Source organism: Pyricularia oryzae, chromosome 2 (genome assembly GCF_000002495.2).
Source record: "Pyricularia oryzae 70-15 chromosome 2, whole genome shotgun sequence".
NCBI lineage: Eukaryota > Fungi > Ascomycota > Sordariomycetes > Magnaporthales > Pyriculariaceae > Pyricularia > Pyricularia oryzae.
The window spans coordinates 1,201,361-1,222,249 of record NC_017850.1 but is presented as its reverse complement, the minus strand read 5'-3'; the positions used below and the strand labels follow the sequence as shown (position 1 = coordinate 1,222,249).

The window sequence follows — 20,889 nt, the reverse complement described above, 5'->3', positions numbered from 1 at the left end:
TATGATTTGTGACCAATTGACTGATCTTGAAAATGCTGGAGGAAGGATAACTGTGGCCGCCATATTCGTTGGTGATATCCGCGGAATGTATGATGATTATATGTGCTTTGACATGTCTAGAACCGTCCGGATGATGCGCTAGCAACTGCGCGGCCCACCTTTGGGGGACAGGATGGGCCAGGCCAGATTCAGGGGCGGGCGCTGCGTGGTTGTGTTTGGTGGCGTTGGATGCAAGCTGCGGGGTAAAAATGAGATGCAGCTGGAAGTTGGGGTGACAGCTGCTAGCGAGGGGAGGTGCGTCGCGAGAAGGTGCGCGGCGCAACGGCTTATTGGACTCAATGCATCCGCTACGAGCCGCCAAGCGATAAACCATCTTTCTTCCAGGCAGGCTGGCATCCTTGATACCAAATCCTGCCAAGTTTACGTAGTTAGCTGTCGATAACTACAAAACCTGCCAAATTTCTCAAGAAAGCACATTATTTTGGCTCCTTTCACACGTCCGATTTCCCCCCAACCGGCACACACGGGATCAACCGCGCACGGCCGACCAAAGAAACAACCCCAAGCGCCCATCATGGACGACGTCACAGACAAGTCCAAGGCCGTACAAGCCCTGCTCGAGTCCCGACCTCCCGCGACCGATAACTTCACATACCTGACCATCATCGAGAAGTTTCTCTCACCCGAAATCCTACCGACACTAAACGAAATTCTTCAAGATGCGTCTCTCACGCAGGAAATCGGCTGGGACCTCGTCCAGAACCTGCTCCTCTACCCCGAAGGCGACAAGTGCCTCGAGACCATCGCGCGCCTCGGCAACCCTCGCGAAGTGATCATCAAGCTGCTCGAGGTCCTGGAGGGCCACCCCGAGGACGACGATGACGCCTCCCAGATCTCCGACAAGGATGCCAGCGACGCCGACCCCGAGGCCATCAGGCGGTTCATCGTCCTCCTGGGCATGCTCGCCATCCTGCACAGGCGGATCAAGACAAAGTACCCCTCGCGCTTCCTCGCCACCACGCTCGCGACGGTCCAGCGCGCCTACCGGCCCAATCAGCTCATGACCGCGTCGGCCATCAACCTGGTCCAGTCCCTGTCGGGCCACCGTCGGCCGCCTCTGCCGTCGCGCAAGTCGAGCGTCAACGTCGCCAACCCGGACAAGGACGGAGACGTTTCCAAGAATGCCCCGGACCCAGAGGCCGAGCAGCACGAGGACCCCGCCGAAACTGAGATACAAGAGAGGCTACTGCTGTCGTTTGTGTTGGGGATCCTCGAATCCTACGTCAACGCGACCTCCCCCGCTTGGGCGCAGCGGTTGATCGAGGCATACAACCCGGGGAAGACGGTGCCGGGGAAGAAGACTGCGCTGCAAGCTTACAAGGACGATTCTGATTTACTCGCAAGAGACGCCATTATCGGACAGCTCGCTGTGAGTGTTCTGCCCATAAACATTGGCAACGGCGTGTGAACAAAGCTGACGAATTCCGATATTACTTCTTTTCTAGGCGCTGTCCCAAGACCTCGGCATATCCGGCTCTCCGGCCCAGATTATTTCATCAGTGTGCGAAGACGGACCAATCCGCAGGAGCACAATACCTGACGCCGACAGGCTCAGGGGACCCCAAGATGTTCACCTTCCTACGGGTGGCGCCGTTTGTCTCATGGGATACTGGGTTTTCTCCTCTACCGTATTCCAGGCGAACATGCCCAAGCCCAAGATTTATATCCTCCCAGAACATTTGGGCCTGATGCAAAGGTACCTAGAAGATGACGCCAACGGCGAGATACAAAGGATGCCGGGCACCATCGAGGCTATCTTGGCCATTGGTTTGTGGCTGGAGCATGGCAAATTTATTGTCGCCCCTACAATGTCGACAGAGACTCTCAGGGCGGCCTTCATGCCGTACCATCACCTTCTGACGTTGTGTTCGGTATACCACCCGTCCCTCGGAGTGCGCAACGCAGCTTCGACATTGGCCGGTCTGATACTGCATGCATGCCCCGAAGAGGATGGGCGGTTGCACATCCTGGAGGATCTTCTTGAGAATTGCATGTTCTCGAATCTGAAAGCCTGCGCCGTGACCTGGCTTAAGGAGGAACTTGAAATGGCACAGAAACCCCCAGCAGTCCACATAACTCCCGCCTCTGGTTTGGGAATCGATGGTGCAGCAGTGAGTAGCAGCGAGGACAAGAGCAGCAAGACCAGCAGTAGCATCTTTGGCACCCCGGAGGCCATCGAGCAGTTGCAATATCTCGTTTTCCCCGATATGCAGTTCGTGCGGGAGATGGACAAGGACGCCTTTGCTGAATACTGGTCGCAAAACTCGCCCTTTTTGATGCAGGCTGCCAACTTTGCCTACCTTTTATTCCGGTCCGAGAGGTACAGGAAACAGATCCCAGAGGGCATGCGCGGAGCCATGGAGGAGAGATTTATCAGGCCACTGATCAGCGCCACGTCGAAACCGAGCCCGGGTCAAAGTGATGACAAGTCCGAGATTGATGATCACTCGGACCCAAGTTTCGCCATGGAGTTGGATGTTCTCAATGGACGCCTCAAGGACCTGACTGTTGGTTCATGAGAAGCGGGCATTTTTGTACAGATTTGAGCTTTTGCATCTTTTTACCTGGGTTGCAAAGCTGATTTTTTGACGTCGAAAAAGTGGATTCAAAGCATGGATTTCTTTTTCACATGGCATCTACTGTTTCTTACCGGCAGGCCTTCACGTACATTCCCTTACATGCAAAGCATTCATGATGAATATTGGCAGTCACACGTACCGCACAATGTATCCCAGATTTGTTATTCTACCCGCACTAATAAGATGCGAACCGGCAACTACCTGCATTGTGCCAGAAGGCAGCGTATACACTGTTTGACCCGAACACAAGAAGTGAGTGAACTCCTTGGGTGGAGGTTGGCGCACCTTCCAGCTTGTTGATGTTTATCAAGACCTCTGTTCATGTCGTCACTGCTGAAGAGCTTCAAGCAAAGTCATGGGCGTGCTGTTCCGCGGTAGTGCCCACTCTGTCATATCTGCAAGTAAAGCATTAGAATGCGACTGCCTCAGCAAAGAGTTGTATAAGCATGGCTGGAGTATATGAGGGCCTCTTCTCGCCTCCCAGGGTTTGTTTGGAACTTCTTCTATCAGCATTCCGACATACATCAACATTGGCACACCCTTGGATTTTGATCCAATTGTTAGCTACCTATCTCCATCCACCGGTATTCTTGCAGTATCTTCTTCTGCCCTGCTCCTCTTCAATCTACACTGCCACTCACCAGGCCCTTGAGTCCTCTAGTCCATAATCTTGTTTTAAGAGGCGCAGAAAACATGCATCTCCAACATCTCCTCTCGGCCTTTGCTTTGGCAGCCGGCGTGTCTGCCCAGATCGAGGACCTCGAGACATCGAAAGATTTCCACCTCTATATCACGGAGAGCTCCAACTCGACGCTGGTCGGCTGGTCCATCTTTGCCTGTCACGTCGGACCCCTGTCCAGGGTCTTGTGCATCACAGATGACGGCATCCTCGAACACGCCAGCGCGTTTACCCACCAGCATAAGCCCGAGGACGACGAGGACGAGGACGAGGACGACGAGGACGAGGGCAAGGGCGCAATTGGCCCGCTGCTGTCCAAGGCATACTACAAGCAAGGGGCCGAGACCAAGTTTGTCGAGTCGATGATGGTTGTGGGCACGCAACTCTGGTCGGACCTCGCCATCCCCTCGCTGCAAGTCAACGACGACGACTACAGCCCCGTAGGGTTTGATGATGACGACAACATGTACCTGGCCGCCTATGGCGACGGCAGCCACGAGGCGCCGGCCGACAAGGTCACCCCATGGGACCCGTCGCATGCAATGTACAACTGGTGAGTTTTCTTTTAGACGTTTTGTTGTGTTGGTCGATGTTTTACAGAGGGCTGACTCTGCACTGCTCGACGCAAAGGTACGCCTGCCGTGACACGCATGTCAACAGCTACACTTATCATGCCATCAACTGGGCTCTGGTGCCTCCTCCAAACGAGCCAGGCTGCGATTCTGTCACTATTCATCGGGTTTTCGAGTGAGGTTGTTTCTACAAGGATATCCGGTCCGTGGACTGTGGATGTCAGGCTCCCATTGAAGTGGTTCTCGGGTTTTGGTGGATCCAGTTGGGTGAATCAGGGGTTTTCTATGCACTTTATGGTTTTTTGATTGTTACTTTGTAGAATTGTACGGTATTAGTTGATGACCAGGTTGTCGAAGGTGTCGGGCCGTCGGCACCTTTCTGTTTGTTTTCGTTGCTTTTTTGTCAATCCCCCATAAGCTAGGGCAAGATGAAAGTTTTTTTTTTTTTTCTTTCTTTTTTTCTTCTTTTTACTTTTCAATCAAGCACTTGTGGCAAACTGAAATGACAAGAACCCCTGAAAACGATGTTCCTCTTCTTCTCAAAATGATTTTCCCCTCGCTTCACCGCCGCAGGCGCGTTTGGCTTACATTTGATGCGCCTGATGCAGTGCCACGTCGCTGGGGGCTGAGCTGGCGCTTTGAGGCAAACACTGGGTTGATGGAGCTCGAACTAAGATATGCCTCACCTACAGACCTAGAGAAGCAGAGGTTGTGGGGTGCTTTGCTAGCTACCGTCCACTTACGATGCAAAGTAGCAATGGAACCAATGGGGAAAGCTTGGCATTTAAATGGATTTCCCTAGTGACCGGGACAGTGCAACAACATGTGGGCCTCTCCCGGTTTCCCCACCAACCGTCAGCTCGAGGAAGACTTGTGCGTCAGTCCTCTTCTCTTTAGGTGATTCCGCCTGTGTGCGACCACAAACTCCCCGACGGTGCACCTAAGGGAGGATTTTTTCCAAGAATTTTGATTTTCTTTTTTTGTCTGGTAGACTGAACAATTCATTGTCAATTTCTGTTCAAGACGCCATCTTCATTACCCGCCCCCGCGAGGGCCCAGTCAAAGCTTTCCCGTCGACTTGCCGTGTTTACAAAGAAAAAAAAATCAATCCAATAACGAAGGAGAAACGAAAGTTGCCTTGTCAGGCGGTGTAAACACCGTCAAGCTTCTCGAAAGAAAAAAAAAATATCCACAAGCCGGAGGGCTCCCGTCATCGCCCACCGCGGCACGCAGTATGCCGGTGGAAGTGCAAATTACATAGCAACCTTCCAGAGACAAGGCAGTAAAGAGAGACTGCCTCTCAACATACCCCGACACTTGTCGCAGAGACGACGTCGTACCAGCGATTGGAGTCTCCCTTCACTTCTCCGCCCCCAGCGGGGCCGTCCCGTGGTTCCAAGACAAAAAAAACTCCTCTTTACAAAACCCAGGCCGACGGGTATTGTCGACGCGCGACAGCATTCCAACAAGGGGATTAGGAACTTTCCTGACTGCCGACAGCTTTCCCGCCGCCAGCCATGGCGCCGGCGGACTTTTCCCCGCCGGGGACGGCGTCGTACACGTCCGATACCCTGAACGTCGGCGATGGAACTTGGGATTTCACCAAGAATACCTTTTTGCTGCCGAACCTGCAGGGGCTCGACTTTGAGACTATGCAATACAATGGTGAGTGCGACAGGCATCTGACCTAGTGTGCATCGGTGTCTGTATGCTTTATGCACAGGATCAACTGTTTACTGACTCTTGTTCTTCCTCTGCGATGTCAGGCATGGGCAACCGCTTCTCGACAGTCGGGCAGTACCATACCCTCATTCTGGCGCACGGTATCCTTGCGACCATGGCTTTCCTCTTTCTCGTGCCGGCCGCCGTCATGACCGCACGCTTTTATACTGGACGGGCCGGTTTCGCAGTCAAATACCACGCTTATATGAACGTACTGGCGCTGGGTCTGGTCATTGTTGTTTTCATACTGGGTTGGTTTGCAGTGGGTCCTACCCGGAGCTTGACGAATCCACACCACGGCATCGGCGTGGCCATCCTTGTTTTATTCATCCTTCAGGCCTTCGGCGGTCGTCTCATCAGTGGCATCAAGGGCCGCTCGTTGCGTGTGACCGTTCACCAGTGGTCGGGCAGAGCCATCGCTCTCCTGGGCATCGTCCAGATACCCCTGGGACTGACTCTCTATGGGTCACCAAAGTACTGTTTCATCTTGTACGCACTTTGGATGACAACGCTGCTCCTTATCTATTTCATCCTGAGCTACAAGGCGTCTGGCCGTCGGGATGAGTACTATCTGAGCGGAGCCCGGTCGGATGCTGGCAGGAGTCGTGTAACCGAGATCACCGAGACGGATCGCACGGAGCGTACTGAGCGTACCGACCGGAGGTCAAGCGGAGGTGCAATGAAATGGCTGGGCCCCTTGGCTGCCGGCGCGGGCGCATTTGCTCTCTTCAGCAAGAGCAAGAAGAAATCCACTTTGGGTAGCCGATCTCGATCTCGATCTCGATCCCGCATGCGAAGCCGTAGCCGAGCCCCGGAGGTGTTATCATCTAGGCGAGGAGAATCTCCCAGCACCGGCTATTTCGACGACGAGAAGTACAGCGAGAGGGTTGACAGGAGGAAGGAGGACAAGGGCGGTGGCTTCATGACAAAAGTCTTGGGCGTCGGCGCAGCGCTTGGTGCTGGAGGTTTACTCGCCAAGATGAAGAAGAAGAAGGACACCCGCCGAGACGAGACCGAGTATTCTGCAGTTTCAAGCGAGACACCAACCCGCTACGGACGAGGATCACGCAGGGGCGACACGGTAATCAGCGAATATACCGACTATACTGACACCACGTCAGTAAGGAGGGACGACGACCGCAGACGCCCGAGATCGCCACTACTGCCTGGACCTGGAGGTCCCACCATGGCCGCAGGAGCTTTGAGTGCGGCTGCCTCACGACCTGGTACCGCCGGTGGACGACCAGTCACGCCGCCACAGTCGCATAGAAGGAACGCAAGACCGGATGACAGCCTCATCTACTCGGATTATTCGTCTTATCGCAGCGACAGTCCCTCAAGACGACTTCCACCGCCCAAGGAAAGCAGCGGAGGAGGGGTTGGCAAGGGCATCTTGGCAGGCCTTGGCCTGGGCTGGTTTGCGAAAAAGATGAAGGATCGAAGAGACAGGAAGGAAGATGACCGTATGAGAATGGAAGACGAGGAGAGGCGAGCAGGCCAACGACCTGCCAGATATACTGGTGATGGGTTCGACTCGCCCACACGGAGACACTCTCGCCCGCAGATCAGGAATGCGGGAAGACCGGCACCATCACAACTTTCCGAGATGACAATGACCGAGTCTTCAATTGAGCCTCGCCCACCCACAGGCTACGGAGCCGGAACTTCTGTCGGGCCGGCACCAGTACCAGTACCAGTGCCAGTACCCGCTGGCGGCCCACCGCCACCAGCATCCGGCCCGTCGAGATCGCGCTCGCAGTCAAGGCACGACACAGAATATGTTTCGATGCCGGCTATGCCCCGCGACCCGTACGAAGATTCCCCAAGCGATCGCTCGCCCGGCGTTGAGCGAACACCTTCGTCTAGGAGACGTAGGGAAAGCGAGGCGGCGGCGCAAGCGGCACAAGCTAGCGCAAGTCGCCTGGCTTCGAGCGAAGATCGACGATGGGGGCGAGACTCCAGCGTTGCCGGGCAGCCTCGGGTTAGCGTCAAGGTGAAGGGCGACGACCGTGGCAACGTAACACTGCGTCAGCTGACGCGAGAGGAAGCCTCGGCGGAGCGTAGGGAGCAAAGGAGGCGACAGCGCGAGGATGACATGAGCAGCTTGTCTGGAAACGATACACCAACTGGCGGGAGCGGCAGCAGGACTCGATACCGACGCGACTCGGACATTCGAAAAGCCGAGTCGGCGGCGGAGCAAAGAGTGCGTGATGACCCTCTGTCCATGCCCCCGGCCCCGCCGTTCGCTGGAGGCAGGAGACCGGCGGGTAAGGACTCGGCATACTTTTCGGGACAGCCTGGGCCAGCTTCTGGTGGTGTCGGCAACTTGCCGGCGGCAGGACATACGGTGTCCACGCTCGAGAGTGCTGAAAGCCACGGAACATGGAGCCAAATGTCGGTTGGGCCCGGAGGACCACCAGGAGACCCTTCAGCGTCTGCTGCCGAGAGGAGAAGGAGGCGAAGGCTCGAGAGGAGAGACCAGAGGCCAGGCCAGGGAAGCCAGGTGGAATTTAACTAGGAGAGAATGTTTGCGAGTCGAAGATGACGTATTCAGGTTTTCTTTTCCACATCTCTCGGGACACTAAAAAAGATCTTGCTGGCTTCTTTTGCGCTTTTCACCATATATAATGATTGGCATGGCATGGCCCAGGAGTTTCTTGCTTTTTTTTATTACTTACACGGTAGGTGCTCGGTTGGAAAGGTGAAAGACAAGTCACGAAATTTTTGGAAGAAATGTATATTTGCACCATGGAACATGACGACTTTTCATAAATGATAAAAAACCACTGGAGTTTCAAGATTGTAATAAAAAATCTCAGCACAGCTGCCGTTGCATACATTTTTTGGTTCGAGGAGTGAGTGCACTTCAACTTGGAAATAAATCCGTTGGTGAGTAAGGTACTGAGAAGGTATTGAGGGGCCAAGGGGCCTCAGAATGGTTTAAGCTTCGTCCCATCGCTACGCCGTCTTGGCCGTCTCAAGTAATTCCAGCATAGTGCTCCACTACTCCTAACCCCACACTTGCGATGCTCTTAATCGGAACGCGCTGATAAAGCTCCGAACGCGTCTCAATTTACTCCCCTGCCAAGACCCCTCGACATCATCATGGCCAACGACAAGCACTAGGTGGGAAGAAATAGAAACAAGACATCGTTCTACCACACTCAACACAGGTCAATTGCACGACACCTCATTCCCACAACCAGAATGTCGCCCTCGTCACCGCGAACCTCGGCCCCCACGGCCCCAGAGCCGCAACAACCACAAACACAGCAGCAACGACAAGCTCCCCCGACAACGACAGAAGTACCACCAACCACACAGCCAAGCCAAGACGCGACACATACTCACCAAACACCGGCGACGATGACAGCACCTACAACAGCACCTAACACCGCAGCCCCGGCATCGCCACCGCTCCCCGCCCGCCACACGGCCGTCGCGCCGGGACCGAGGGCGACGGCGCTGCAGCAGGCGTTTGACGAGGCGCTGAACCGCACGCTGGCCAAGCTCGAGTGGGACAAGTTCGCCGCCTGCTACCCGACTGTGTCGGCGCGGGCGCCGAACTCGCTGCGGTCTGTGCAGCAGCGGGTGGTGGGCTTGCTGTCGGAGAAGTGCAGGGTATGCCTTTTTCTTCTTGATATTCTAATTCCTACTGGATGTTTTTGCTTCTGCCCAGGTTGCTCTGCTGGAAGGACGGGTGTGGCAGGTTTGTGTGTGGGCGGGCTGGCGGAAATCATCACTGTGATTTTATGCGGCATGGCTAATCTTGCTGTCACCTGGTATCAGAAAGAATTCCAAATCATATTGGACGAGCGCCAAGTCGTGCCCAAACTAAACGAGCTGGAAGCTCTGGTCAGCGAGGCGGCGATGAGGAGAAAGGACGCCGGCGACGCCGAGCCCGGCATGTAAGCTATCCACTCCCGTCGTATCACACCATCTCTCCATGTACCTACCTACAGCGCCAGTAACACATACACATGTAGCTGACAACCATGCCTCCCAACACAATGCAGACCACCTCATCTCCTCCCGCCAGAAGAGGTCCTGGCCGCGAACCTGGCCCCGCTCCTGGCCGCGCAGCAGAACCAGCTCAACGCCAGGCTGCAGACGATGCAGTCGCACAACGCCGCCCTCTTTGACGAGATACAGTCCCAGCGCGCAGAGGCCGCCGCGCTCCTGGCCGAGCTCGACGCCGCCTGCGCCGATGTTGGCGGAGCGAACGCCCTGCTGGACGAGGTCGCCGACGAGCTGGCGCGGGAGACTCGGGCGACTGAGGTGGAGATGACAGGGACGTAGGACAAAGAAAAGAAGAACAAGAAAAAAAAAAGCTGGTTTTATGCACATGTCATTTTGGGGAAAAGGCTGTTGATTGGGCTATCTACACTTTACACGGCGCCAGGGCAGTAAACAAGCGACACTGGGAGAATGGCGTTGTTGGCGGTGAAACTTAGGATACCATTTGCTTAATTCATTCATGGTTGTTGGGTGGGTTTCTCATAGCAGAGAGGGTCGTCCTTCTGACGGCCATGTTCCCCCTTGAAAGTGACAGCTACTGCGAGGATGGCTTATTTCGACCAAGCACCGGCCATACGCCATCCACAAGCCCGACCTTGACGTCATTCTTGTTTTTCTCCAAGGTTTGATCTAACAAACTCAACTCAATATCCATCAAATTCGTTTCATTGGATTCGCACATGCGAGGGGTCATTATTTACCAGGGTATCAAAAGATAACTCTCCTACTGGACAATGTCCCCAGAGGATCACTGAGCAAAAACCAACCTCCCCGACAACTCGCCCTTGGATCCCACGAGGTTTTGGGCCAAGAAAGCCCGCATGCACAAATTATAATAATAATAAAAAAGTTACAGAGAACCAGACGTTCCCAGAGATCCCGCCAGCCAACTCCGAGATCAAAACAAATTAATGGCGTTCATGACCCGGACCCGAGTTTGCTCTTGCTCCCTTGTTTTCTTGAACCCTTTGGCCAATACAAGTCGTACACGCCGTGGGGAACCAAAAAAAACAAGCAAAAGACAATAAAAAAAGGGGGTTGAGGGAGTGAAAGGAAAAAAGAAAAAAATCAGCGACAAGAGCAAGGTATCAGAGCTATGTCGCCAGCCTGCCAGTGCCATTCTCGGCCATTCCCTTACCCATCATTCCCTGCCGGCGTTGACAAACACAAGAACCCAAGAACAAAGAAAAATATGAGACGGAAACAAAAAAAAAACCAGACCAGTCCCAAGACCAACTCCCCAAAAGCCAACTTTGTAACTTTTCGAGACCATACCCTCTACGCGCTAGCTCTGCCCGTGCAAATGGATTGACTGACTTATGGGTTCGTCCTTCAAAAGATCCGAAAAACTCGACCTCAAACTCCTGCCGAAATGCACATCCTTTTGGTTTTGCTGTATTTCCTCCACTGATCACCCGTATATTCGACCCTTGGTGGTGAATCTTCTCCCATTGACAGAGACCCCGAGAATCCCGTTTAGTCTTGTTCGGGCTGTGAACACACCAGCTCATAGCTCTGTGAAGAAGCTCGAGCTCTTGAAATAACAAGTCAGAAGGACCTATGCGTTGGTGGGTTGCGAAACGCCACCGCGACCCCTGGGGGCGCCGCCACGTCCACCACGACCCTGGTTGCCGTAGCTGCCACGGCCGCCCTGGCTTCCGGAGCGGTTGCCGTCAAAGCCACCACGTCCGCGGCCCGGGACACTGCCTCCCCGGTTGCTGTAGTTGCTGCCACCGTAGGCGCTAGCCTTCGGCCTGCGGGGCTCGACGTAAATCTGCTCGCCGTCAACAGTGTGGGGGTTGGCGGCAGCTGCGGCTGTGTAGCCAGCGATGTTGGCGAACTCGACAAAAGCACAGTTCTGCGAAATTACAATCAGTACAAACGTCACTACATCCTCTCAAGACTCAAGAAGAGACACGAACCTTGGTGCGGTTAATGTCAAAGTAGACAAGCTCGCCGAAGGAAGAGAGATGAGTCTTAAGATTCTCGGTCTTGACCTTCTCGGTAACAAACTTCACGTAGCCCAGAGTGCCCTTGTCTTCTTGGGGCGCACCAACAACGGATTGGGATCCCTTCTGGCGCTTGGAATCGGCACCAGCTGTTTGCCACTCGCTGCCCGATTCTTGAGCAGCGGGGGCCTCAGCGGCAGGGGCTGGGGCGGCCGGCTTGGGTGCAGCAGCGGCAGGAGCAGCGGCGGCGGGAGTAGCGGCGGGGGCGGCAGCAGCAGGGCGTGCGGCAGGAGCGGCGGCGGGGACGGCGGGCTTCGGCAGAGCGACAGCAGGTCTAGCGGCAGCGGCAGCCCTGCTAGCCCAGGTCATAGGCTTGGGTGGCTCCTTGGCCTTCTCTGGCTCGGCAGCGGCAGGAGCAGCAGGGCGAGGTGCAACAGGGGTCGGGCTTGGGTCCTTGGGCAGCTCTGGCTTCTTGACCTCCTCCTCGGCGATCTCCTCGGCCACCTTCTCAGGGTCGGGGGTGGCAGCAGCGCTCTCAGCCTTGGCGGGAGTGGCAACGGCGTCCTTCTGAGTAGCTGGCTGGGTTGAAGCAGCCTCAGCAGCGGGAGCCTCCTTGCTCTCGGCAGTCTTCTCCGCATCCTTGCTGACGGCGGCATCGACCTCGGCGGCCTCGGCCTCAGGTTTGGCAGCCTCTGGCTCTACTTTGGCAGCCTCTGGCTCAGCGGCAGCTTGTGTTTCGGGGGCGGCAGCCTCCTCCTCAGCCGCAGCGGTCTCTGCGGCATCCTCTTCCGCATCGTCGTTGATGTAGCGCAGAATATCGTTGAGAACAAAGTATCCGGACGGCTGCTTGGCGAGGATGAAGGTCTGGACAAACTTCTTGGGCTCGCCTCCCTTGTTGACCGTCTCTCCAATAACCTGAATCACGATGCTCTCCTCGGAAGCCTGAGAGTCGACGTTGGAAACGCGGACCTTGCAGTCTTGCAGGTCAAGGGACTTGATACGCTCTTGAATTTGCTGTGGAAGGAACAAAGTAAGCCATTGTGCCCGAGAGATGCGCCCCAACAATGGCATTCCAGTGGTTTGCATTCCTTACCTGACGACCAACAGACACGTTCGCAACCTCGGCCTCGAGTCCATAAACAAGCTGAGAGTGTTTTCCATAGAAGAGCTGGGAAAATATCATGTTAGTATCATACCCCGGTGCGAGTCGCTTCCCAACAGGTTTAATTGGCCATAGCTCACATGTAGGCGCTCCGGGTTTTTGCTCAGGGTGGTGTAGTACTGCTCCACGAAGTACCAGCCAACCTCGTCCTTGGACAAGGAGCTAGACTCAGTGTTGGACTGGCTGCGGGACGAGGCGGACGCAGCGTTCTGGTCCTGGTGATTAACATTACCGTTTGTCGGCATGGTGGCCATGTTTGCGACGGTTATGTGATTTGGAGGTGGTAGGGCGCGAGTGAAGAAAAAAGTTATCGACAGATCGTCGATCAGGTAGAGATGGCCGAGTCTGGTCAAAGAGGTCTTGACTTGAACAGCCGTCTGCGTCGTTTATGTCCTAGATGGGTAAAAAAAAATTGGTCTCAGCTTTCATAAGCGTCGAGGACAGCTTGGGTCGTTGTACTAACTAGGTAAGGTAGTCAAGGTACCAAAGGGAGGTAGGTAAGGTAGGATGATCTGAGGTGCGGATGATTGGTGGGCGCCGATCGTCCAAAGTCGCGCGGATAGGTCAAATCACAGGGCGCAAAAGTGAGCTCGGAACGCACTGATTTTTTTCGAGGTCTAAAGAATTCAAACCTTTTGCGGGCGAGAAGGGTGAAGAAGGGTCTGAAGCGTGGAGAGGCTTCTTGCTGCAGTACGGGGTGGAAAATAGCGGATGCGAGGGATTGTGTCGTCGATTTGATTTGTGAATAATGGATTTTCGAATTTGGACTCGAGGTGCAGAAAAAAAAATCAACGAGGCGTCCAAGGTCGTCAGTGATTGATTTGTTTGGACTGGGGCAAAGGTGCGGCGCACGAGTCGGCTTGGGTTTGGTTTCCTACATTGGAGCCCAGCACCCATCGGGATATCATCGGCCCCGTCCGTGCGTCTTTTCTGACCCCACCCACTCGTACAGCCCAGAAATCGAAATGAAAATCGTCAACGCGTTGTGTGGGTATGTACGCAAGTACGGTACTACTCACTGTAGGTCGACCGTGCAGTACGAGCAGAGCCTACCACTGTAAGTTTAGTTGCGGCTCCGATCTCGTTACCCATTGTTATTATTAATCTTCCAATCCACCCAGCAACCAGACGACCTCTCCTAATTCATTCTCACAAACAACCTGATCACGATCCTGCCGTAGCTGGCGATGTGTTCACGTAAATTAAAGCGCGGAACTCGGCATCAGCCCAAGCACGCTCGTTTTTGAGTGTTAGGTGGTTTTCTCAATTCCTGGCTCCAGGTGCTGCAATTAAGGAGCAATGCACATAGTTTTTGCCAATTGATTTTTATTTATTTATTTATTTATTTATTTTTTATTTATTTTTCCCCCCGTTGTTTGCCCTCACCCTTTTGTGTTGAGACATTGCTTTTGCAACAACAGCTGGGTACAAGGGGCTCAGCGGTGTGTCTCACAATGAACGACTGGGCAGCTTGGAACGGCAAAGTGGTTGATCAATTGATCGTTATCAATCTCGGCAGGGTTATGCTCGTAATAAAGCCAGTGCGTCATGTTAACGTCGAACGCACATTTACACTAGTTCTAGATCTAGAACTAGAAAGGCGCTAAAAGGTCGCTTTGGATTATTGGTGTTTACTAGAATACCTACCTATCAGAGATTTGCTAAGCTGCGACTAGAACTAGGTACCCTAGGCACTCACTATAGACCTAGACCTAATTTGCTTGCCCGTGCTAGCCATGAACTCCTTGTCAGCCTCCATGTCAACGGCCCGGCACCGTCACTGCTCCATATTAGCTCCGGAACCGTCCGCCCCTCCATACATCTATAGGTAGGTATACACCCTGTATCGTTCGTTGGTGGGCTCGGACATTATCCCGAGTTGATTATAGTCCATCTCACAAGCTAAGACTATTGGCTTACCCAATGCCGGGCATTTGTTGACAGCTCTCTGCCTCACGACATTTTTTTCTGTAAATGCCAGTGGCAGTCACATGTTCTACATTGCTGCTTGAGCGCGTCAATTTACTATTTATCCATGCAGTGTGTTGCAACAATTAGGTACCTACCTATGCTTCTTCAGCATATACTCACGCAGTTCATTGCTTGACCTGTCCGCACATGACAGCTTCGATCACACCTCGTCCATTACAAGACCTTCTTCCCTTTCTACTTGGTCAAAGCATTGATGGCACATGTCACTTTTTTTTTCAGTTTTAGCTGGTTCCGTACCTTGCATACTGCGTGTTAGCTATCATTACATAGTAAGCAAGATTTTGGTAGCTACAGCAGCTTCGTCCACCGACCATTATTCTCCCGGAATGTTTCCTGCCCGAGATTGGGTCTGCGTTACTTCTCGTTGAAGGCTTGTGCTCATTTTTCTTGGGCACTTGATCTCCTTGCTGCTTCATGTTTGCGTCGGTCCATATATTTTCTATTTCTACATTTTTCCCATGGTCTGAGCATCCTGAAGCCCTGCAAAACGTAAAAACACAGCCTGGCAGTCAAAATTCCCCACGCGTTCGTCTATTACTACGAGTCTGTATTGTCGGCAGTCTTACAAGGCCCTGGCATATTTCAAAAGCATTGGGAAAGACTGAAGCGAGCACTTGCCCAACAACAAAGAAGATCAATACATCTGCCCCCTTCCCCCGCCCCACGAGAGGCTAGTTGTGGCTCTATTCATTGCTTAGTCAAAAACAACAATGATCAGCTGGCTAACACAGTGCTTACTCCAAAGATCTGTTAATGGAGTGCTTATGCTCATGGGATACTTGTCATCATGGCTTTTTGGCTGATTGAGAAAATAAGAATCGAAATATTGGCTTCAGGGTTATTTTTTTGCGCCCTGGACGTTCATTGGAAGAGATCTTTTCTATGCCAGTCATGAAATTGGCTGCTTTCTCTATGTCCAAGTCAATCCACGCTCCTTCTGTTGCAAGCTGGACGAGAAAATGTCGTGAAGCAGAGACAGATGAGTTGGGAGCCAATGAAAGTCTCAAGGCTGACCCCATTCTCTGGGCACTATCATACGTATGTATGTATATACGCCTTGTAGTTTTACTCGAGATGGCCCCAGGGTCATTCGGTATCTACGTAAACATCCATATGAAGCTATTTAAGAGGGCCAGATATTACCTGGCGAGGCACCATACATTTATGTCTTCCTCGCATCTTTTCCCTCGCCCCTGCTATCCATAAGCATTCATAGTGCTGGAACTGAGCTTAATGTCATACACGGCAATCCGACTGATTATCATGCGGTTGGGCTGAATTCTGCAAGTCATAGTGTAGGACTTGTAGTAGTAGTAGTCATTCCATGTGACAAAAGCGGCCCAGCCTGCCTCAACGGCCAGGCGACGGGGAACAGCCACCGACATTATGGCCTCTTCTTAAGCAACATGTGCTCGTTGAAAGGGCTGTAAATGCAGAAAAGGGGGGCGGGAAGTGAAGCAGTGGCCAAAATGGGTTTCTTTAAGCTGTACGACCACATGTTTCCCCGGATCGGAGATGTTGGTTACAAACTCTGAATACTACAGGTCGCATCACATGAGAGTTAGCGCTACACTTAAAAGTCCGACGGGATTATGCTAGCCAGTTCACGTGTTACGCACATGGAACTACGTTTTACTTCTCTCGGGGGAAAGGGAGTCACGCCTCCTGTCACACTAGAGGGCCCCCACGAGGTGTTAGATATGGCTCTTCTTTCAGGTATTGAAGCCTCACAATGTGAAGGCAGCGACGTCAATTCAACAAGAAGGGAAGAAAAATAATCGACAGTATGAGCTCCGTGTGGGCTACCATGGTTAAGTAAGGAATGTGAATCAACTGCTGGGATGGCTTCGAAACGCCAGCTGACGTGTCTGGGCGGGGAGACAAGGAAGCGAAGAACCATAATATACATATCCTGGAATATATATGTCTGCAGATGGGCAACGGTGACCAACGACGGCAATCAAACAGACAGACATGTTGAGAAAGCAGCAAAAAACCAACCTACCTAGGGATCATGCCAATATACTTACATATATATATACTCCTGATCTGGCCTGCCAAGCTAGCAAAGTACTCGCAACTTACTACGAAGTACAAAATCATCTGTTCCCGCCAGTACTAGCCTGTTCCAGAAGTTAGAACCTACCTTCTAGCCCCGGGTCTGATATTCCGGCCGAGTGAAGAAGTGCATATTATCAGCACGAGACTAGCTATATTTGGCAACTGTATGACATGGAGAATCTGTTCTAGTGCAGCATCTCCGACAATTGCGGAAAAGTCTTTTGGGATGCGGATTGGGACAGACATCGGTATGCCATTTTCCCCCAAACTGCATCTCAAAAAAGAGAGTTGCCGCCGCAGCAGATCGAATTTAGCCCGATGGGAACCTTCAATAAGACAGCTAGCGTCATTCGTCTGGTGAAAATCCATCATCTCAGCCGTTGGTTGATGGAAACATATCCGGGGACTGGCCTGTAGGCACCCGCACGCGACCTTTCACTGTCATATGTCGGCCAATCGCAGTGCTCCGAAGAACTTCAGGTTTCCCAATATTTCGTCTGATCTTGGTAACAGGAACAGCTACCCAAGATCTAAAAAAAGGACATACCCAGTCGCCGGCCTGGGCAGCCAGCCTTCCGTCGACCGGAATTGGCCATGTGACTTCCTACTCCGTACCAGTCAGTCCCTTGCTTTTTTTTTTTTTTTTGCCCTACCCGCGTCTTGAGTTTGTCAGCAAGATCAGAATGATTTAAACCGTGATTCTTTCAATTTTCATGCGTGCCTTGCGTGCTTGACGGCTTTTCCGACTTTGTATCTTTATTTTAAGTTTCTCATTATCCGAAGACATACGACGCGAAATTAGCCTCATGCATTGCGCGGATCAGCAGGTGGGCAGAGGAGCAAGCACACAACCTGGGGGTTAATGGTTCTACCAAGCGAAACTAAGATTCGATACAATACATACAGATTGCGTACACACACATCTCGTATGAACTCGTTTGTAAAAGTATCCCGAAATCTTGACAAGTCAAGCGAACGGCACATGCAGACCTCCATGAACAATTCTGCAAAGTAATATGACCGAGTACTTGGGGGCTGTTCGTTGTGGGCCCCCTCAAAGAGGGGGTTACAAAACCTTGATTTTCGAAAAAACCGTGGGCCAGCAAATTTGTTAGCAGATCGCTAACAAAGTAGCTCATGAAAGTTCGATTCACGTTCGTAAACACTACACCCACGAAAAAGGTTAGAATTTGCAGATAAATTGAAGCCGTGAATTGCGCTGTAGATATCTATTTCTGGGGTTTTGGCTCAATCGCCCTTTTCCGGTCGCTCAAGCGGTCACAAGGCGACCCGGGTACTTCCAACTCATCCTTTCTACCACCCGGTATTGGCGGCGAGGAACGGTCTTCAAGCGGTCTCGTATCCTGAAGTTGACGGGGAGAGGGTGTAGCCAATGGTATATACCGTGGGAACGGTTTGGAAGGCCTGTTTGGGGCGGGAGGTGAGGCTGATTGCGAGGATCGTGATACGCATATGCTGATAGAACAGGCAGAGTCGGTATCCACGGTAATATTGATCTGGGTACTTGTATTTCCAGCTGAAATTGGCCCTTTATCGACGAACCATGACTGTGAGGGCTGTGAATCGGTCTTCTTCCTTTTTCCAGGGCGTTCCCTGACCGCCGGAACGTTCTCCGGCGTGAAGCCGAGGTCCTCCAGATATCTCTTCTGTTGTATCTTAATCCCGTTGGGCATGCCCTCTGTTTCTCGCCAGCGTTGAATAGCCTGATTCTTATCCCTATACCACGCATCTCTGACGAACTTTTCTTGTTGGTATAGGGCTGTTTCCTCGATCAACGCCTGTTTGGCTTCGTGAGCGACCCGCATATCTTCTAACGTATTAGCGGTCTGGAACTGCTTGTCTTTTGACTTCAACGTCATTTTGACTTTGTAACGTGAAGCGCGTTGAAGGCGTTTTTGCTTATTCGTCTGCTCTTGGGCAACGCGTTGCTGTAGGATGATCGCCTCGTTGGCAACGGCTTGTAAATCCGAGATAGCATCAACGGTATCTGAACTAAAGTGGTGCGCCTTGGCCGCCATACGGCTTGCCGCATATTTGGCCCGTGAAAATCGTTCAGCGGTAGGAAGGGAGTCCGGATATCGCGGTGTATTCGCTGCCGTGGCGTGGCCACGCAGTTTGGCGAGCACTTTGGTGCCGTCGACAGGAAACAAGCCTGTATCTTGGAAACCGCTTATTACGTGGCCAGTTGTGAAAGCCGTTTGCCAGCAGCGCTAAGTTAAGGGAAGATATATCAGTTTACCGCTAAATTAACCTGTAGATCGAAAACGACTTACTCGAATCGCAGCAACGAAATCTGAGCGGGTGAACACCGGAATACCGGTGTTTATATGCTCATGCAGGACCGCCTGCAACTCGTTTTTCAGGTGAGTGAACACGGATACGTCCATGGGCTGCATATAATGCGTTGAATGAGGCGGTAAAATAACGATCTCGATATCAAATCTGAGGCAATAATCAAGTATCTCCATGCCAAAGTGGCCGGTAAAGCCGTCGAGAAAAAGCCACCTCCAAATACGTGTTTTGGCCCGCTGTGAATTTGGATCGATTTTGGCCGCAGTGCGGTTCACAAAGTCGAATCTGACGTCAAAGTCATGACCAAACCACTCTTTCAACGTGGGAGATCCGATCGATTGCACGGCAGCAACTTCTGGCCACGAATACCGGTTGAAATGCTGTATCCAGGTGAGCTGGATATCTCCGTTGGAAAACCCCGTTTCTGACCGCGTAAAAACGATACCCTCAGGCAGATCCAGATCAAGCCAATCGCTCGTTGGCCACTTTGTGAAGATACAGAAGGGCGGTAGCGACTGCCCAACAGCGTTGCCACCGCCTATCAACGTACAACTCTCACGGTTAGCCGGATCCGCGGTGCGTGGCTTTTCATGCCTCTTTTTCGTCACGACCAATACCGGTATCCGGCCATCTCTCACACCGATTCTAGTACCACATTCGTCAGCGTTCCAGGCCGCTGAAGCCGTGATCCCAAGCTCTACCGCATGAGCCGCCGTGCGGCGATACCAGGCCTCCACAAGATCGATCTGTTGCTCCCAACTAAGGCGAGTAATCTCGACGGGTTGTTGTTTGGTAAGTCGCAGTTCCGGGTGTTTTTTACGCCAACGGCCGTACCAGTTCATTTGAATTGGACCACAGGGCGGTATACGTGACTGACGCATCAGATTGGCCGCAGATATTACGTGTTGTGAGTCGGGATATGCACCAAGTTTATCAAGCTGCATGATATACGCAACGAGAGCTTGATCTTCAGCATCAGTCAACAATGAAGGCCGCCCGCTGCGCTTTATCGATATCTTAGGAATGCCATTGATCAGGAGATTACGAGCATGCCGCTGAGTACTCGAATACGGGTAACCGTTCCTTTTACAGAACGATCGTAGCGATTCTGGCTTGGATCTGCCCTCCCGCGCGGTATCCGCCCTACTGCGGTGAGTTTCGACATATTGGGCATACATGCGGGCTCCTAAGATAGCTGGAGATTCTGGGGACGTCATGATATAGGTATATTTGCGGTAAGTGCAATTGTGTTGTTATGGAACGGGATTACACTCGGCATAAGTTAAATTGTTAACGATTTTCTAGGTAAAAAACTGATGCGGGGTGGCCCACGGTTTTTTCGAAAATCAAGGTTTTGTAACCCCCTCTTTGAGGGGGCCCACAACGAACAGCCCCCAAGTAATATGACTTCATGCACGAGCCGCCCAACCGTTTGTGGGATCCACATGTTCGGTGGAGAATTCACCGCATGCATGCGTAGGGAGGAGGGTTTTGCTAGGTTGATAGCTGGCACCAACAAGATTGCACTCGATGCAGGCACCTTTTTGATGTAAAAGGGATAAACCAATTCGCATATTGGCCGATTGTTAATCTTGCCCATACGCTGAGATTTTCGGGGAGGAGAAATAAATGCTAGACAGAAAATAGAGTAAAAATTACAACAATTTTCCGTCTATGCCTGGTGGTGTTTCGCACAAAGTATGAACAAATGAAGCTAAGCCTTATTGTTAGGGACGTTACCTGAATGATGTAGTAGAATAAAGTTCTCCCTTGAGACAGTTGG

General features: G+C 52.4%; 5 protein-coding genes across 5 annotated transcripts; 4 read left to right on the top strand and 1 right to left on the bottom strand.

Moving 5' to 3' along the window:
• The first annotated feature begins 271 nt into the window (after positions 1-271).
• MGG_15554 (uncharacterized protein) lies at positions 272-2,854 on the top strand. Its single transcript, XM_003713618.1, has 2 exons — positions 272-1,429; positions 1,506-2,854. Exons 1-2 carry the CDS (start codon positions 575-577, stop codon positions 2,577-2,579), a joined length of 1,929 nt encoding a protein of 642 aa, XP_003713666.1. The 5' UTR covers positions 272-574; the 3' UTR covers positions 2,580-2,854.
• MGG_15553 (uncharacterized protein) lies at positions 2,780-4,237 on the top strand. The gene is made up of 2 exons (XM_003713617.1): positions 2,780-3,871; positions 3,949-4,237. Exons 1-2 carry the CDS (start codon positions 3,333-3,335, stop codon positions 4,067-4,069), a joined length of 660 nt encoding a protein of 219 aa, XP_003713665.1. The 5' UTR covers positions 2,780-3,332; the 3' UTR covers positions 4,070-4,237.
• A 493-nt stretch (positions 4,238-4,730) lies between these two features.
• Positions 4,731-8,409, top strand: MGG_04669 (uncharacterized protein). The gene is made up of 2 exons (XM_003713616.1): positions 4,731-5,555; positions 5,657-8,409. Exons 1-2 carry the CDS (start codon positions 5,408-5,410, stop codon positions 8,128-8,130), a joined length of 2,622 nt encoding a protein of 873 aa, XP_003713664.1. The 5' UTR covers positions 4,731-5,407; the 3' UTR covers positions 8,131-8,409.
• A 234-nt stretch (positions 8,410-8,643) lies between these two features.
• On the top strand, positions 8,644-10,310 carry MGG_04668 (uncharacterized protein). The gene is made up of 3 exons (XM_003713615.1): positions 8,644-9,233; positions 9,402-9,520; positions 9,629-10,310. Exons 1-3 carry the CDS (start codon positions 8,820-8,822, stop codon positions 9,909-9,911), a joined length of 816 nt encoding a protein of 271 aa, XP_003713663.1. The 5' UTR covers positions 8,644-8,819; the 3' UTR covers positions 9,912-10,310.
• On the bottom strand, positions 10,278-13,576 carry MGG_04667 (uncharacterized protein). The gene is made up of 5 exons (XM_003713614.1): positions 13,204-13,576; positions 12,821-13,133; positions 12,672-12,746; positions 11,552-12,592; positions 10,278-11,487 (listed from the first exon to the last, which is right to left on the bottom strand). Exons 2-5 carry the CDS (start codon positions 12,992-12,994, stop codon positions 11,188-11,190), a joined length of 1,590 nt encoding a protein of 529 aa, XP_003713662.1. The 5' UTR covers positions 12,995-13,133; positions 13,204-13,576; the 3' UTR covers positions 10,278-11,187.
• Positions 13,577-20,889: the final 7,313 nt, after the last annotated feature.

Coding starts and splice junctions, on each gene's coding strand:
- MGG_04669 (XM_003713616.1), top strand. CDS start 5,408: ATGGCGCCGGCGGACTTTTCCCCGCCGGGGACGGCGTCGTACACGTCC. Junction 5,556..5,656: donor TGAGACTATGCAATACAATG/GTGAGTGCGACA, acceptor CTGCGATGTCAG/GCATGGGCAACCGCTTCTCG.
- MGG_15553 (XM_003713617.1), top strand. CDS start 3,333: ATGCATCTCCAACATCTCCTCTCGGCCTTTGCTTTGGCAGCCGGCGTG. Junction 3,872..3,948: donor TCGCATGCAATGTACAACTG/GTGAGTTTTCTT, acceptor CTCGACGCAAAG/GTACGCCTGCCGTGACACGC.
- MGG_15554 (XM_003713618.1), top strand. CDS start 575: ATGGACGACGTCACAGACAAGTCCAAGGCCGTACAAGCCCTGCTCGAG. Junction 1,430..1,505: donor CCATTATCGGACAGCTCGCT/GTGAGTGTTCTG, acceptor CTTCTTTTCTAG/GCGCTGTCCCAAGACCTCGG.
- MGG_04668 (XM_003713615.1), top strand. CDS start 8,820: ATGTCGCCCTCGTCACCGCGAACCTCGGCCCCCACGGCCCCAGAGCCG. Junction 9,234..9,401: donor TGCTGTCGGAGAAGTGCAGG/GTATGCCTTTTT, acceptor ACCTGGTATCAG/AAAGAATTCCAAATCATATT. Junction 9,521..9,628: donor GGCGACGCCGAGCCCGGCAT/GTAAGCTATCCA, acceptor AACACAATGCAG/ACCACCTCATCTCCTCCCGC.
- MGG_04667 (XM_003713614.1), bottom strand. CDS start 12,994: ATGGCCACCATGCCGACAAACGGTAATGTTAATCACCAGGACCAGAAC. Junction 12,747..12,820: donor AAAACCCGGAGCGCCTACAT/GTGAGCTATGGC, acceptor ATATTTTCCCAG/CTCTTCTATGGAAAACACTC. Junction 12,593..12,671: donor ACGTGTCTGTTGGTCGTCAG/GTAAGGAATGCA, acceptor TTCCTTCCACAG/CAAATTCAAGAGCGTATCAA.